General features: G+C 51.0%; 1 protein-coding gene across 5 annotated transcripts in view; it reads right to left on the bottom strand.

The window, feature by feature from the left end:
* EXOC6B (exocyst complex component 6B) overlaps positions 1-17229 on the bottom strand; it is a 280446-nt gene that overhangs the window by 70105 nt on the left and 193112 nt on the right. For all 5 annotated transcript variants that reach the window (XM_072927819.1, XM_072927818.1, XM_072927820.1 and 2 more), the window contains one exon: positions 11397-11538. In XM_072927819.1, the coding sequence (XP_072783920.1) occupies positions 11397-11538 (142 nt within the window). The remainder of the gene's footprint in view (positions 1-11396; positions 11539-17229) is intronic.

Below are 17229 nucleotides of genomic sequence, written 5' to 3'. Positions count from 1 at the left end.
GCCTCTTGGTCAGCCCAAACGCGGAGAACCGCGGCCGTTGGGTGGCATTTTTATTTCTGGTGGATGAAGACATCTGACAACTGAATAACGTTGGCTTCTAAAGCGAAGAGAATATTTCCAAGGCCACATTTATCTCCTTCCAGCCTAATCTGGCCAAAATTTCATACTTTGGTTGTTCATTTTTCTCCTAATCCATTCTTTAAACCAAACCTAAAACCGCTGGAGCGGCTTGAATGGATCCATGTTAGAGGACCTTGGTTCTTCCATGGCATTTAGCAGCTTTTCCTTGGGAATGCTCACGAAGCCGACGCCTGCATGCATCCCAGGGTGTCTTTTGAGGTTGGTTCTGGCCAACTTCACTTCATTTTCACCCTCTGCGGTTACAGCTTCATCTCCGCTCTCCTCACAACCTCTCGGCACTGAGGGGACCTGGGCTGTGAGGCCACAGCTCAACGCCACCAAAGGCTCGAGGGGGAGCACCTGCCTGGGCTTGAGTTGCGTGGCTCCTGCAGGCACTGGAGGTGCTGGAGGAATGAAATGTTTTCTTGGGATGAAGCCAGGTGTGATGGGAAAAGGGGAGAAAGGAGGGAAAATATACACCAAATACAGATTTTTCAGTTACGTGGCCCATTATCGCCCATCTATCCCAGTTTTCACCCTACAGGAACCCTCCAACAGCTCCTAAAGCACCACAAAGATGAGGATTAGGGATGGCTGGGCAATATGGAAGGAGGATTTTGCCTTTTGTCTCCCTGACTAATCAGAGGCACCAATGGACAAAGTGATTTCGTGTCAGGTGGTCTTTGCCTTGAACACTTGTCCTCCCAAAAGTTTTCCTATTCCCAAGCCAAGGCCACAAAATCAGGAACATAAATCATCACACCCCCGTTTCCAAAGCCTTCCTCGAGCAGCCCAATCACGGAGCAGCCCCTTGGCTCTAACAAGAAGAGATTAATGAGTGAAACACCAGGACTCAGTCCTGTCCCTCAACCGCCTCATTTCGGGGAAGCAAAGCAGGGTTATTAATCAGCTCCCTTGCTCCACCTTCCATTAAAACCTTGGGATGGAGAACATCCTTCAAGCCAGACACAGGCACCTCCAGGGGCACGGGGGAGACTTCTCAGACTCTGCTTTTTAATAGTCTCAGATGCCAGAAGAGCTTTGAGATTGAAACCATCGCTCATCTTTGCAGCGATCGCTCAAGTGACAACCGCTGCAGGACAAGAGCAAACACGGCTGGGAAATCATTGCTTTCATCTGAAGTTATGAGTCAAAAGGAGCAATGAGCAAATAAAAACAGAAATTATGGACATGACTGTCCGTATTTAGATTTTGGATAGAAAAAGCACAAACCAAAGTCAGCGGGAACCATCCATGGTCGTGCCTTTGGAGTTTTGCACAGGATGGGACTGGACAGGGATGAAGAGGAGGAAGTTCCTCCCCTTCCCTGGGAGGGTGGGCAGGCCCTGGCACAGGGTGCCCAGAGAAGCTGTGGCTGTCTGGAGCTCTGGAGAAGCTCACAGGTGGGAAAAAGTGAGAAATGTGAGGAAAGAATCGAGGCAATGCCTGGATCCCTGGAAAAGTCCCAGGCTAGGTCGGACATGGGGACTTGGAGCATCCTGAGACAGTGGAAGGTGTCCCTGCCCATGGCAGAACATGGACAACAAATGGGAACTGGATGATGTTGAAGGCCTCTCCATCCCAAACCATCCCATGATTCCTTGAGATCAGAGCTGCTCAGTTCCAGCGGATTCCACTGACCAATCCTGCAATATTCCGGGTGCAAAGAGCCCAGAGGGACTTCACATGTGTCCCTCAAAAACTGTTTTAATTAATCCTAACTGCAAAGGCATTTTAATGTAGGTTTGCTATAAAATTTGACTGCAGCTTGCCCGAGCCAGCAGGGAGGGAGGATCAACACAAACCCTCTGACTCTGATCTGCAAGGGATAAATCATCTTTACACATCCCCTCTACGCCCCACTGTCCCATCTGGAACAATTATCCCGAAAGCCACATCAATCCTAAAACCCTTTGGAAAAGCACAATACCTGAGAAACTAAAAATGTTTAGAAGTGAGAAATGGGGCTTGAGCACCTTCTCAAGAGGTGAAACGCCTCTGGGTGGTTCAGGGTTGGAGATGTCCCCAGGCTGAGGAACCCAACCACGATGTCCTACCCTCCAAGGGTGGGGTCACCTCATGTTCCTGATTACGCTTGGAGAAATCCTGGAAAAGAAAGCCTGGAAGGACTGTGAGGAAAGCGAGTTTCTATTTTGGATCAAGGGCCTCACAGCTGTTCAGCATCTATTTAGCAGCACACACAGAGTTGGGAAATTTAAGATCTTCCCCAAAGCATGAACTTCAAAACCCTCATGAGAAAATGCCTGTGATTGTGAATGTTCTCACAAGGCTGGTGGATTTATCACCGCTGTCGGCTGCTTGTGAGAAACCCAAGACAGATTCCATTCCAAGACAGATTTCATCCCAAGGCGGATTTCATCCCAAAACAGATTTTATCCCAAGACAGACTTCATCCCAAAAGAGATTTCATCTCAAGACAGATTTCATTCCAGGAGAGATTTCATCCCAGGACACGGCTGCTCCTCAGCAGCTCACCTTTTGCTGTCTCTGCCCATTGTCCCTTCCCACAGTTCCCTGCCCATGGAAAGGTTGGAACTGGATGGATTTTAAGGTGTTTTCCATCCTGAGTTAGATGGCTTTTAAGGTATTTTCCACCCTAAACTGGATGGCTTTTAAGGGCTTTTCCATCCCAAACCAATCAGTGATTCCTGAGGAACCTACTGGAGGAAGGCTGGGAGAGTTATGGAATGACACTGCCCTTCTAAATTTAGGATGTTGCACATGGAGCCAACACTGATTTAAGCTGTAATTTTCACCAAAATACTGAATGAACAATGCTCTGGAACCTTCTAAAGAAAGGTGTCCATGCCCACGGCTGGAATGAGATGGTCTTTAAGGCTCCTTCCATCCCAAGCCAATCTGTGACTCCTAAGGAAGCTACTGGATCAAGCTGGGAGAGTTACGGAGTGACACTTCAATACTTAGGATGGTCACACACTGAGCCAACACTTAACAGCAATTCACATCAAAAGATTAATCAACACCGAATTAACAAAGCTCTGGAACCTTCTAGTGCAAGGTGTCCCTGCAATGGCTGGAACGAGATGCTCCTTAAAGTCCTTTCCAACCCAAATCCTACAGGTCTGGGATTCTGTGGTTGACATCCAAGCTGATATTCTCTGTGTCCCAGAAGAAATTATATAGGAGCTGATATTCTTTGTGTCCCAGAAGAAATAATGTAGGAGCTGATATTCTTTGTGTCCAAGAAGAAATAATGTGGGAGCTGATATTCTTTGTGTCCAAGAAGAAATTATATAGGAGCTGATCTTTTTGTGTTCCAAAAGAAATAATGTAGGAGCTGATATTCTCTGTGTCCAAGAAGAAATGATGTAAGAGCTGATATTTTTCATATCCCAGAAGAAACGAGAACAGGAATTCGGCCCAGACACTCGGAAAAGCTGCAGAGGAATGAACGCAATGCTTCCCCTGGGCTGCCGGAGAAGGAGCTGCACCTCCTGTAATCGCAGGTCACACTTTACATACCAATGCCACCAACCCATTCTGAAGGAGGAATGAACAAAGTCTCGGAGCAAAAAAGGAGAAACAAAGAGGAGAGCGGAGCTTTAGAGGAGAGACACAGCCAGTTCTTCTTGGGTTTAATCTCTTCAAGCAGATTTCAGGACAATTTCCTCGGAACAACCGAGCGCAGTGTTGGCCTCAGTACTGTCGGATTCCTTTATTGTACTGTCTTCACGACCAAGGCAAGTGGCAAACATAGCAAGCAACCTACAGAGCAGCCCCTTGAGCAGAAAATCACCGGAGAATAGAGCAGATCAGTATGCGGCTGTTTGTACAAAGCATTTAGCCAGGCTAAAGGTTTGAGGGGTTTGTGTTCAGGCCAAAAAAGTAATGTCTTTGCAAGGTCTACAGGCTTGGGCCACCCAGGGCAGGTCACAGGGGGACTCCAACCTCTCTTCCAAAACATTTCACTGATGAAAGAATCAAGGAACAGGAACCGTTAAGCCCTTTACAATGGACAAAGAATAAAGAGTTCAAAGGCACGGCAGAAAAGAGACATCCACTGTAAATTAATTAATTACAGCCAATGGGGGGATCTCCCTGTGCCCCCAGCGCGGCTGCGCATGTGGGGACAGGGCCTTGCATGGATTGAGCGGTAAAAATCCCTCAAAAACATCATTTGAGGGCAAGATTTCCTCTGAACTATGCGGGATTTGTGATGGCACCTTCGGGATGGAGGCTGAAGCAGGTCCCAGGGAAGGGAACATGGACCAATCTGCTCGTGGCCACAGATAACATCTGGGTGATCAACCATCTCAGGATTCATCGAAGAAGGATGGACACCTTGAAGACATCTTCCTTGGATAAAGCCTTGGAAGGACATCCTAGGAAAGCCAAGTGATGGGACATCCTTGGATAAAACCTTGGAAGGCCGTCCTGGAAAAGCCAAGTGATGGGACGTCCTGTTCCGTATCCCCAGGAACAAAGTGACACTTTGAGGACACTGAGGCTGAAGAACAAATCCATGCGTGGATTCTGGAGAAGCTCACAGGTGGGAAAAGGTGAGAAATGTTGGGGAGGAATCGAGACAAAAGGAACAGAGAGAAGATCCCAATTCCCACACGGAGCGTCTCCTTCACCCCGTTTCCATACTGAGCTTCTCCTTCTCCCACACCATTCCCACACAGCCCCGCTCTGAAGCTGTTCCCCATTACAGCCCGAGCTCTCAGAGCTCATTCCCATCTGGGTAGTTTCAGAGAGCTGTGGGAAGAAGGAGGAGTCACCCAAAAAACTCTGAACAGGGTCAGATTAAAGGAAAACTTCCCTCCCTCCCCATCAAACGTTCCTCTGATGGAACGAGGACGGGCCTGGCGTGCTGTCCCTGCAGAGAAAGGAGTGTCCCCGTCATGGGACACTGGCAGGGCTGAGGAGCACCCACAACCCCAGGGAGGGACCCCTCAGGGCCTGACCACGAGACGTTGTTCAAGTTGAACTGAAGGAAGCTCTTCAGAAGGATGTTGGAGATGCATGCCAAGAAATTTGGAATGGAATCCACTGGACTGGCTCGATCCGTAAGAGTCGGGTCATGGATCTGCAGAGGTTCCCGGACCCGAACCCACGGTGTGCAGTGGATGTGTCCTGGCAGATGTGAAGTTCTCAGATCATTAAACACCAACACCAGCAAATGTGAACCGTGCTCATCCCACCATCAGCTCAAGAGGCTGTGGAATTTCCATCCCTGGAAGTGCCCAAGGCCAGGCTGGGGTCCAGCTTTGCCTTCCAGGGATCCATGGGCAGCCGCAGCTTCTCTGGGCAACCTGTGCCAGGGCCTCCCCACCCTCTCAGCCAGGAATTCCTTCCCAAGATCCCATCCATCCCTGCCCTCTGGCAGTGGGAAGCCATTCCCTGTGTCCTGTCCCTGTTCCCTGGGAACAGATCCCAAATCCCCCCGGCTGTCCCCTCCTGGCAGGAGCTGTGCAGAGCCACAAGGTCCCCCTGAGCCTCCTTTGCTCCAGGCTGAGCCCCCTCAGCTCCCTTGGGAACTCTCCAGCTCCTTCCCAGCTCCCTCAGGAACTCTCCAGCCCCTTCCCAGCTCCCTCAGGAACTCTCCAGCCCCTTCCCAGCTCCCTCGGGAACTCTCCAGCCCCTTCCCAGCTCCCTCAGGAACTCTCCAGCCCCTTCCCATCTCCCTCAGGAACTCTCCAGCCCCTTCCCAGCTCCCTCAGGAACTCTCCAGCCCCTTCCCAGCTCCCTCGGGAACTCTCCAGCCCCTTCCCAGCTCCCTCAGGAACTCTCCAGCCCCTTCCCAGCTCCCTCGGGAACTCTCCAGTCCCTTCCCAGCTCCCTCAGGAACTCTCCAGCCCGTTCCCAGCTCCGTTCCCTGCCCTGGCCAGGCTCCAGCCCCTCAGGGTTTCTCTTGTTGGGAGGTGCCCAAATCTGACCCCAGGACCTGCGGCACATTGAGAGATCAGCACCTGTGGGGTGGACATTCCTCTCCTGATCCATTCTGCTTAAACCTTCCCATCTCTCCACGACAAGATTCTCATTTTTCCCCCCAAATCCAGGTTTTTCCCAGTGCACTGCCGCAGGACTGACACCAGTTCGGGATATCCTAACTCCAGCAGATCGCAGGTTGGAAGAACACCTGGGAGTCCTTGGAATTGTGCCAAGGGAGAGGATGACTCCAGCATCATGGACAAACCCTGGCACTTCCCCCAAATCCCAGTGTTTCCACATGAGAAATTCCCAGTAATTTAAAATTCCCAGTAAAATAAAAAAAGCAGCCAGGGAGGAGGTGTGGAAGGGCAGTGCTGGAATCCATGTGGGCACATTTTGGGACAATCTGGAGGGATGGAGAATTCCTCAACCCAGCAGAGACATCTGGGTGTGTGCCTGGTCCCCAGGAGAGGGGCCGACTAAAAATAGGGTGTTTGACGGAGTTGGAAATATAAATTTTTAGGGCGATTTTAATTTTCCAAGAAGCAGCAATTAAAAGAGTTTGGAGATTATGGAATTGCTCATTTTATGATCCGAGGATTGTAAAAACCCCTCAGCCACTGCTGGAACCCGTTATGGAGATGGGAAACACTTCCTAGGAGTGAGAACAGCCCCGTTTCTTTGGGATTTTCTGTCTGTCATCTCCAAATCTGGGTTGTTCCATTTGATTCCCACTACGTCTGAGGTAGAGGAGAAATGAAAAAACTACATATTTATCAAATGATATATTCTTATATGGATTTATCAGTTCAAAAAGAGCAAAGTGGGGCATGTAGAAGTTAAAAAAACCCCATTGCATTGTTAAATCTTGGATTATGGATGCATTCTGGGAGACAAGAAACCCTCTGAAAAAATGAATTTTCTTTTCTGAAAAAAGGAAATTTACAGGTTCCCAAAAATCTTTGGGTTTTTTTTTTTTTTTTCCCTCTCCAGGGTTGGTTTGTTTGCTTCTTTTTAACCCAGAAGTGTCTCCTAAACTGACACATAATGAGATATGTCCCACTGAGCCTTTCTAGGCAGTTCCTTTAAGCTGTGCCTTAGTCCAGGTTTAAAAGGGGTGAGAGAACCTCACCATCCCAACACGTGCCCAACAACACATCCCAAATCCACCCCCAGCCCTTCCCTAGAGTCACTCGTGCCATCCAAGCACTCAAATCCATGGAAGGATGCTCCAAAACACCTCCAAGCACCTTGGGAAACGCCTTCCTGCTGGGAACACCAGAGGATGTTCTCCCTGACCACTCAGCACCCTGCATCTCCCCCAGGATTTGCCCAGCTGGACACTCCATGGTCTCAGCAGGATAAAGCCATGGAAAACAGCTTGGATTTTCCCCAGGTTTCTCCCATCACAAGCAACCTAAAAGGATTTTTACAACGTGCCTTCTCTGCTCTTTTCACCTCTTTCACACCAAAAATGCTGCTGATTATAGGGATATCCACGTGAGGAAAACATGGAAGACCTGGATCTTGGTGTCTGTTTAATTCACTGCTTTTCCTCAGTCCTACAACAGATTCCTTTTGGAAGATCATAAAATTAATAAAAATTAATAAACTGCATTTTCTGTGCTTTGAACACACCAAGAAACCCCAAAGATTTAAGGAAGAGGGAGATTTAAAGAGCAGGTGAGGGGTACCATCAAAACCTCATCTTTCTGCCAAGTATCACAGAATCCCAAAATCCCACAATCCTGGACTGGTTTGGGTGGGAAGGGACCTTCAAGAGCATCTTCACCCCACCCCATCCACGGCAGGGGCACCTCCCACTGTCCCAGGTGGATCCAAGCCCAGTGTCCAGCCTGGCCTTGAGCACTGCCAGGGATCCAGGGGCAGCCACAGCAAATCTGGGAATTCCAGCCCAGCCAGGAATTCCTTGCCAAGATCCCAGCCCAAGCTCCCCTTTCCCAGTGGGAGCCATTCCCTGGCTCCTGTCCCTCTGTCCCTTGTCCCCAGTCCCTCTCCAGCTCTCCTGGAGCCCCTCCAGGGACTCTTGAGCATTCCCTGGAATTTTCCCTTCTCCAGGGGAACATTCCCAGCTCTCCCAGCCTGGCTCCAGAGCAGAGGGGCTCCAGCCCTGGAGCAGCTCCGGGGTCTCCTCTGGGCTCTCTCCAGCAGCTCCACGTCCTCCTGAATTTGGGATCCAGGAACAGGAGCAGCTCTGCAGGTGGGCTCTCACCTGAGAATCCCCCTTGGCCACCTGGACTTGCACCTCCCTGGTCCAGCAGCCACTCCCCTTTTTATGCCTTTTATGGGACAGAAAATCAGTGATCCCAAAAATCAGGATAATTAATTTAGCAGTGTTTTGTTTTCAGTCTAAACCCCCACATTTTTCACCTCTCCCGATGTCAATTGTGTTTATAAACAGCTTTCCTTCTAATGTGTATTGGATCTGCTTCTAACACAGAGAAAATTATCTTCACCACCTTCAAACCATGCTTAATATGCAATAAAAAAATTTCCTTACTTCATCTCACCTCTCTTTTAACCAGATTATTTTTTCAGCATTCACAAACAAAACCTTAATAGAACTCTGCAGCCCCATTCCCTCATCATGGCACTCACTGGAAGCGCTCCAAACAGACAGAAAATCCTATTTCAATGTATAAGTGCAAGATAAAACTGCTGGATTGGGCAAGGTTTGGGAATTTGGAGGGAGGAAGAGGACAGAGGCAGAGGCGTGAACTGGTACTGTGAGGATGTTGAGATTCACACCTGTGCTTTCAGGTACAAAAAAAGATTAAAAAATCACCAAAAAACCCAAGAATAAACTGCAACCTTGCAAACTGAAGCTTATTTTCTGAATACACCCCTTCCCTCTTGGAACTGCCTCATCCCAAAATTCAAACCTTGATGGATTTCTGCTCCAAAATAACCAAATTAAAGTGATTTCCAGGCGCAGCAGAGCCACCAGACGGACCCGTGGGGATGAGGGGCAGAGTTTTGCTGCTGGAAAGAAGAAGGATTTTGTCTGCTCGGGGCTGACAGTGATGGATGGAGAGGCTCCAGCTCCAGCATCCATCTCCATTCCCTGCTCCGGTGGCACCTCGGGACGGGGCTGGGGACAGGTCCCTGACCCTGCTGCCGGGTCGGCGTCACCTGCTCCGGGATGTCTGAGTGCTCCCGGCTCAGGCTCCCCAAACACACGGAATTTAAGGAATTGTGCTTTCCAACCTGCTGTGAAATCCCATCCATCTTCCTTGGCAGCAGCAGCTTTTAGGGAAGAGCTGCTGCTCCGTGATCCACGCTACGGATGGGGCGGAAAACTGCTGGGTTAGGAGCGTTTGCAGCCAAAAAAAAACCCGGGGAATTCTTAGGGATGATAAACACTTCCCATTATTCCCAGCTCCAGCACCCGTCCCTTGGCAGACACTCCCAAGGCGTGAGGGGACACAAATGGGAGTCAGGAATTTGGGGATCGAGGCAGCGCCGGGAGGAAAATCAGGCATTGGTTTGTGAGTTATGGTGCAGAGTTATGATTCCCTGAGTGGGAATCATTAAATTGGGATCCTTCTCCCAGGCTGATCAGCTGAGGGCTGGAAAATGGCAAGTGGATGTTAAAAAAAAAATGGAAAAACCCCATGTTGGGAACAGCAAAATTCCTACTGGGGTATTGTTCCCAGCAGTAAATTTAATCTCAGCATTGATGGGGGCAGCAGAAGCAAAATCTGGTCAGGAAAATATTGGATAAAGGGTGGAAGAACTTGGTAATGGGAAGTGCCAGGGGACGATGAAACCAACAGCTGATGCCACTGAGTCACTCCTCTGGATCCTTGGAAGTGTCCAAGGCCAGCCTGGATGGGGCTTGGAGCACCCTGGGATACTGGGAAGTGTCCCTGGATGGGCTTTAAGATCTCTTCCCGCCCAAAGAATTCCATGTTTCTGTGATAAATGAGACATCCCAATCTCCACCTCAACCAGGAAAGCCAAAAAGTGGATATTTGGGGGGGAAAAAGGCCCTAAAATCCCCTAAAATCAAAGTTCACCTGGGTTCTTTAGGAGCCCTATCAAGCTCGGGTTCTCAACCATCACAGTCATGAATCCATCTCAGGATGAATCCAACAAATCCATCCCAGGATGAATCCAACAGAACCATCCCAGGATGAATCCAACAAATCCATCCCAGGATGAATCCAACAGAACCATCCCAGGTGAATCCAAAAGATCCATCCCAGGATGAATCCAACAGATCCATCTCAGGATGAATCCAACAGACCCATCCCAGGATGAATCCAACAAATCCATCCCAGGATGAATCCAACAGAACCATCCCAGGATGAATCCAACAAATCCATCCCAGGATGAATCCAACAGAACCATCCCAGGTGAATCCAAAAGATCCATCCCAGGATGAATCCAACAGATCCATCTCAGGATGAATCCAACAGACCCATCCCAGGATGAATCCAACGGATCCATCCCAGGATGAATCCAACGGATCCATCCCAGGATGAATCCAACAGATCCATCCCAGGATGAATCCCAACAAACCACCTCCCTCAGAGAGAAGAGGATCCTGTGCAGGGCTGTAAAGCTCTGCCTTACTTTAGTTCCAAAACCAGGATTAAAAAGAGCATTTTGTCTGCTCTGAGCTCTGGTTTTTAACCCTTTCACTGAGCAGGACAAGCAGCATCTTGAGGGCAACCAGAGAATTCCAGCCCTAACTCAGGTGGGCGCCTGAAGACCCAAGAGGAGCAGGTTTGGGAGCAGAGCCCTGGGGGTGGCACCACGATGTTCCTCCCCTGAGGACAAGGACAAGGACAAGGACGAGGACAAGGACGAGGACGAGGACGAGGATGAGGATGAGGATGAGGATGAAGACAAGGACAAGGACAAGGACGAGGACGAGGACGAGGATGAGGACGAGGACAAGGACAAGGACAAGGATGAAGACAAGGACAAGGACAAGGAAAAGGACAAGGACGAGGAAAAGGATGAAGACAAGGACAAGGACACAGATGAGGACAAGGACAAGGACATGGATGAAGACAAGGATAAGGACGAGGACAAGGATGAAGACAAGGAAAGGACAAGGACACAGATGAGGACAAGGACAAGGACAAGGACAAGGACAAGGACAAGGACAAGGACAAGGATGAAGACAAGGATGAAGACAAGGACAAGGACAAGAACAAGGACAAGGACAAGGATGAAGACAAGGACAAGGACAAGGACAAGGACAAGGACACGGATGAGGACAAGGACAAGGACAAGGACGAGGACAAGGACACGGATGAGGACAAGGACAAGGACAAGGACAAGGACACAGATGAGGACAAGGACAAGGACAAGGTTTGGGCTCTTACGCTCGCACTCCTCCACGTCCAGGTTGAACTGGTGCAGGGCCCCCAGCGTCAGCTGCCTCACCTCAGCCTCCAGCAGCAGCTGCAGCAGCGATGTCGAGAGGTGCTTGCAGGCCGACATGCAGGCGGTCTGGGCCACCTTCCCCTGCGGGACAAACGGACACGGGTCAGTGACACCGGCACAGAGAGCCACCAGCATGGAGACACTGTCACGGAGAGCCACCAGCATGGAGCTTCTGCAGAGCAGCCCAGCCCCCCCAGTAAAGCCACCAGCACAGCCAAAACCCCTCAGTAAAGCCACCAGAGAACTTCTCCAGCTCAGTTAAAGCCACCGGAGAACTTCTCCAGAGCAGCCAAACTTCCTCAGTTAAAGGCACCAGAGAATTTCTCCAGCTCAGTCAAGCCCCTTCAGTAAAGCCACCACAGTACTTCTCCAGAGCAGCCAAACCTTCTCAGTTAAAGCCACCAGAGAACAACTCCAGAGCAGCTCAACCTCCTCACTTCAATCCACCAGAGAAATTCTCCAGCTCAGTCAAACCCCTTCAGTAAAGCCACCACAGAACTTCTCCAGAGCAGCCCAACCTCCTCAATAAAGCCATCAGAGAACATCTCCAGAGCAGCCAAACCTCCTCAGTTAAAGCCAGCAGAGAACTTCTCCAGAGCAGCCAAACCTCCTCAGTTAAAGGCACCAGAGAACTTCTCCAGCTCAGTCAAACCCCTTCAGTAAAGCCACCACAGAACTTCTCCAGAGCAGCTAAACCTCCTCAGTTAAAGCCACCAGAGAACTCCTCTGGAGGACCCAACCACCTCCTCAATTAAATCCACCAGAGAACTCCAGAGCAGCCCAACCTCCTCAGTAAAGCCACCAGAAAACTTCTCCAGTTCAGTCAAAACTCCTCAGTAAAGCCATCAGAGAACTTCTCCAGAGTAGCTCAATCTCCTCAATAAAGCCACCACAGAACTTCTCTAGCACAGCCAAACCTCCCCAGTTAAATCCACCATGGAACTCCTCTAGAGCAGCCCAACCTCCTCAGTAAAGCCATCAGAGAACTTCTCCAGAGCAGCCCAACCTCCTCAGTTAAATCCACCAGAGAACTTCTCCAGAGCAGCCAAACCTCCTCAGTTAAAGCCAGCAGAGAACTCCTCCGGAGCAGCCCAACCTCCTCAGTTAAAGCCAGCAGAGAACTCCTCCGGAGCAGCCCAGTCCCCTCAGTTAAAGCCACTAGCACAGAACTTCTCTAGACCAGCCCAAACTCCGCAGTTAGATTCAGCAGAAAACTTCTCCAGCCCAGGCAGTCTCATCAGCGTGTCCCATCTGTGATGGGATCTTCCCACAGCGCTCAAGGTCACAACCCCCACCTCCCAAGGGAATCCCCTCTGGAAGTGCCCATGGCTGTGGGAAGGGTTAGGCCTTGTTGGGTGCAGCTGGAGAAGCTCCAGTCCAGGACATCTTTGGGGTGCTCAGAGCTCAAAGTGTTCTCGTCGTGTCCTAACACAGGCAAGACAACATCCTGTTAATTATCAGGGAATCATGGAATGTTTGGGTGGGAAGGGACCCTACAGCCCATCTCATTCCATGGCCAGGGACACCTCCCACTGTCCCAGGACGCTCCAAGCCCCTTCCAACCTGACCTTGGACATTCCCACCCACTCCCAACCTCACTCTCTCTACAGCAGGTGGGTCTGCAGCAGGGATTAAACCCATAAAAATGGGGCAATCCTTTGGGACAAGAGCAGGATTTTGCCCAAACCCTCAGGGAACGATCCCAATGCCTGTGTGTGCAACGCCACCAGGGAGGTTTTGGATCATGGTGCTGCCCTGAAAACAGCTCCAGCAGGAGATTATCTTCTCAAACACTCACAAAAGACTCTTAACACGCTTTCCTGACACCAAGGCGTGGCTTAGGAGCTCTCACCGACTCTCAGACGCGCTTTGCAAGCTGTGTTTAAACTGGGATTAAACACGGCGTTTACGCCGCGTTTCCAGCTCGGCATCGCCGGTTTCGCTGTCGCGGCACGGCAACGTTTGATGCCTGTGCTGGGAAGGGTTTTCCCCCAGCTCTGCAAAGTTGGTTTGGATCTTCAGGCCATATCCATCTTCAGCAGGAGGGGAAAAAATGGGATTTTCATTTAAAAAAGGAGCCGAGCCGTGCGTTGCAGGGCAGGGTGCTCCATCTCCGGCTCGCCGCCGCTCCCCGGCTCCGGAGTGTCCATCACTCACCTCCCAACAAACACCTGCACCAAAATGAAGACGAAGCACGGCAACCATAAAGTTTAGCAGAGCTCTGGGGTTTTTTCTTTGCTTTCCATCATTTGTTTGTGCTTTCCTGACATGCTGGGTTATTTAAAACCCCGCTCGTGCCAATTGCTCATCTCCGAAAGCTGCGGGAAGTGCGGCGCTGCCCGGTTGTGATTTTTCTTCATTACTTCCAACAGACACTCGAGTTTGTGCTGTGGCCGAGGAGTTTTGACAGAATCAGGGAATATCCTGAGTTGGATCCTGTGGATCCAAGCCCAGGCCCTGTGCAGACACCCCAACAATCCCACCCTGTCCATGCCAGCGTGTCCAAACGCTCCTGGAGCTCTGCCTGTTCCCTGGGGAGCCTGGGCAGTGCCAGCACCGCTGGATGAAGAACCTTCCCCTGAACTCCATCCTGAGCCTGTCCTGGCCCAGTTCCAGACCTTCCCCAGGTCCTGTCCCGGTCACAGCTGCCCCTCGGGAGGAGAAAATCCCGAAGAGTCTCCCCTGAGCCTCCTCTGCTCCAGCTGGACATTCCAAGTGCCCTCAACGCCTCCATGTGTCATTGGGACGTCCCAGATGGAAGCAGAGGATGGGAAATCAAAGCTCTGCAGCCAAGCCCTGGGACCCTGCTGAGGACAGGGGAGGGGGTTCCTGATCCTTCCTGGAAGAGCAGGAGAAAATCCCTGGAGTAGCTCATGCTCCACGTCAGCGGGAATTTACATCCCTTGGAGAAACCTTGGAGGTTCCCACTCCCAGGTGAACCATGGAATGGGTTGGATCTTAAATCCCATCCTATTCCACCCCATCCACGGCAGGGGAACCTCCCAATATCCCAGGTGGATCCAAGCCCAGTGTCCAACCTGGCCTTGGAGCTGCCAGGGATCCAGGGGCAGCCACAGCAAATCTGGGAATTCCAGCCCAGCCAGCAATTCCTTGCCAAGATCCCAGCCCAAGCTCCCCTTTCCCAGTGGGAGCCATTCCCTGGCTCCTGTCCCTCTGTCCCTTGTCCCCAGCCCCTCTCCAGCTCTCCTGGAGCCCCTCCAGGGACTCTGAGCATTCCCTGGAATTTTCCCTTCTCCATGGGAACACCCTCAAGATTAACTCCATGAGCTTCCCCCGTGCTCACCTCTCCAGGTCCCACTGGATGCTCTCCTTTCCCACACTACACAAAGGAAAAACCCCAGGAAGGTTTTTCTGTCCCTGCTGACCAACATTTCCCAGGAACAACCCCGTTACACCCCAAGCAGGAGTCAGATCAACCTGTGGAGGCACCTGAAGGGTGACCCACACCTGGTCAGGAGAGTGAATGAGAAGTTACACCATGAGCAAGTGAAAACCAGCAAGCAATTGAGATGAAATGTCAAATAATTAAGTTTAAAATGGGGAAAATGGGATGGGAAAATCAATTTCATCATCAGGGCTCTGCAGCACCACAATGCTGAGAGGCTTCCCTGAGTGGAAAGGGCAATTCATGTTCCTTATGGGAATGTTACTTCAGGACTTGTTGCAGAGATGGCAAAGGAGATCCAAACAAGCCCAGAAGGAGCTTCTGGCTCAGCCTTCCCTCCTTCTGCCTTTTCCACACAGGATTAGGCCAGGCCTAAAACTGTTTCAGGTGCAAATGTTCCCTGTCCTCACTCTGAACCTGAATCCTCTCTGGCCAGCTGAGAACACGACCTTTAATTTCCATTATTCTTGAGGGTTTAAACACCTAAAAATCTTTTCTTTAAAAAACACTCAGTTTTCCCTCTCACAGAACACATGGATGCCTCACAGTTTAGAAAGCAAAAGTATATGGAATTATTTTTTTTCTGTTTTTTAAGCCTGAATCCCTTTCCCCCCCCTTATATTTATTATCAGAGAACTCTGAGATGCCACGGGGGTTTCAATCACGGTGTTAAATGTCTGCTCAGAGAACACAAGGTACCACCAGGGATGAGCAGCAGCTCCTGCCCTGGGCACTGAGATTTAAAACTCTCCCAGAATTTATGGGTTTCACTCCTTATAAATAAGACCCAACTTAATCCTTTCCTGCCTCAACCCTGCGCTCCGCGAGTTACAGCAGCTCCTTATAAAGTCAGCCGCGGCTTGTGAACATCAATTTCAGGCCATTTCCCCGGGAATACAGCGGGAAATCTGCTGGATAAGCAGCTGCTGCTGACAGGAGACAAACGAGCGCGCGGCCGCTGATATATCAGCACTAATAAGCTGCTGCTGCAGCTGAAGGTTGTTTGTATTCCCGCTCGGAATGGCTGGGGCTGGCAGGAATCGAGCACATCCTCCTGCCACAGATGCCCACCTCGGCTCTGCAGAGCTTATTTACGGTAGAGCTTCGCTTCACGGAGTTTTTGTTTGGGTTTTTTTTTTTTTTTGGTTCTTTTTTTGAATTTTCCTGCAGCGCTGGAAGAGCCGGACTCGCCTCGCCCGGAACGCACGGAGCCGAGTCTGGCAGGGACGTGTTTGCCACAGCCCCAACCCTCCGAAAATCATTACTCTCCCAAAATTGTTGTGCACCCCAACCCTCCTGAAATGGTTATCCACCCCAACCCTCCCAAAATCATTACCTACCCCAACCCTCCCGAAATGCTCACCCTCCCCAAGCCTCCTGAAATGGTAACCCTCCCAAAATTGTTACCCACCCCAACCCTCCGAAAATCGTTACCCTCCCAAAATTGTTGCGTACCCCAACCCTCCTGAAATGGTTACCCACCCCAACCCTCCCAAAATCATTACCTACCCCAACCCTCCCAAAATGCTCACCCTCCCCAAGCCTCCCAAAATGGTTACCCTCCCAAAATCGTTACCCACCCCAGCCCTGCCAAAATCGTTACCCACCCCAACCCTCCCAAAATCATTACCCACCCCAACTCTCCCAAAATCATTACCCACTCCAACCCTCCCAAAATCGTCACCCACTCCAACCCTCCCGAAATCGTTACCCACCCCAACCCTCCCAAAGTCGTTACCCACCCCAACCCTCCCAAAATCGTTACCCACCCCAACCCTCCCGAACTCGTGCCCCGCCCTGCCCTCGGGATGGTGCTGGGACTTGTGCCTTGGCACGGGGCGGGAAGCTCCGAGGTGTCACCGCGGTGGGGAGCGCTGCTCAGAGGAGCCGCCGCGCTCAGCCGGGACGGCTCCGGCCCCGCGCTAATTCCCTGATGATTTTTGGGAGTGTGGCAGAAGCGAGGGCACTCCCAAAGGCTGTTCCTGTGCCAGCGCCCCGAGCAATCGCCGGGGACATCCCAGTCCTGCTCCCCAGAGCGGCTCCAGCCCAGCTCTGGCCCTGTCTGGGTTTCAGGAACAATTTCTGCATGGGAACACCCTCAAGATGAATTCCATGAACTTCCCCCGTGCTCACCTCTCCAGCCCACCCAAGTCCCACTGGATGCCCTCCTTTCCAACGTCACACAAAAGAAAAACCCCAGGAAGGTTTTCCTGTCCCTGCTGACCAACATTTCACAGGAACAACCCCGTTACACCCCAAACAGGGATCAGATCAACCTGCGGAGGCACCTGAAGTGTGACCCACACCTGCCCTGGGCACCGATTTCTGGTCAGGAGAGAGTGAATGCCCGGACACCCTGGCCCCTC

Source organism: Taeniopygia guttata, chromosome 4 (assembly GCF_048771995.1).
Source record: "Taeniopygia guttata chromosome 4, bTaeGut7.mat, whole genome shotgun sequence".
Taxonomy (NCBI): domain Eukaryota; kingdom Metazoa; phylum Chordata; class Aves; order Passeriformes; family Estrildidae; genus Taeniopygia; species Taeniopygia guttata.
Note: the sequence above shows the minus strand (reverse complement) of the source record. Positions and strands in the feature narration are given on the sequence as shown.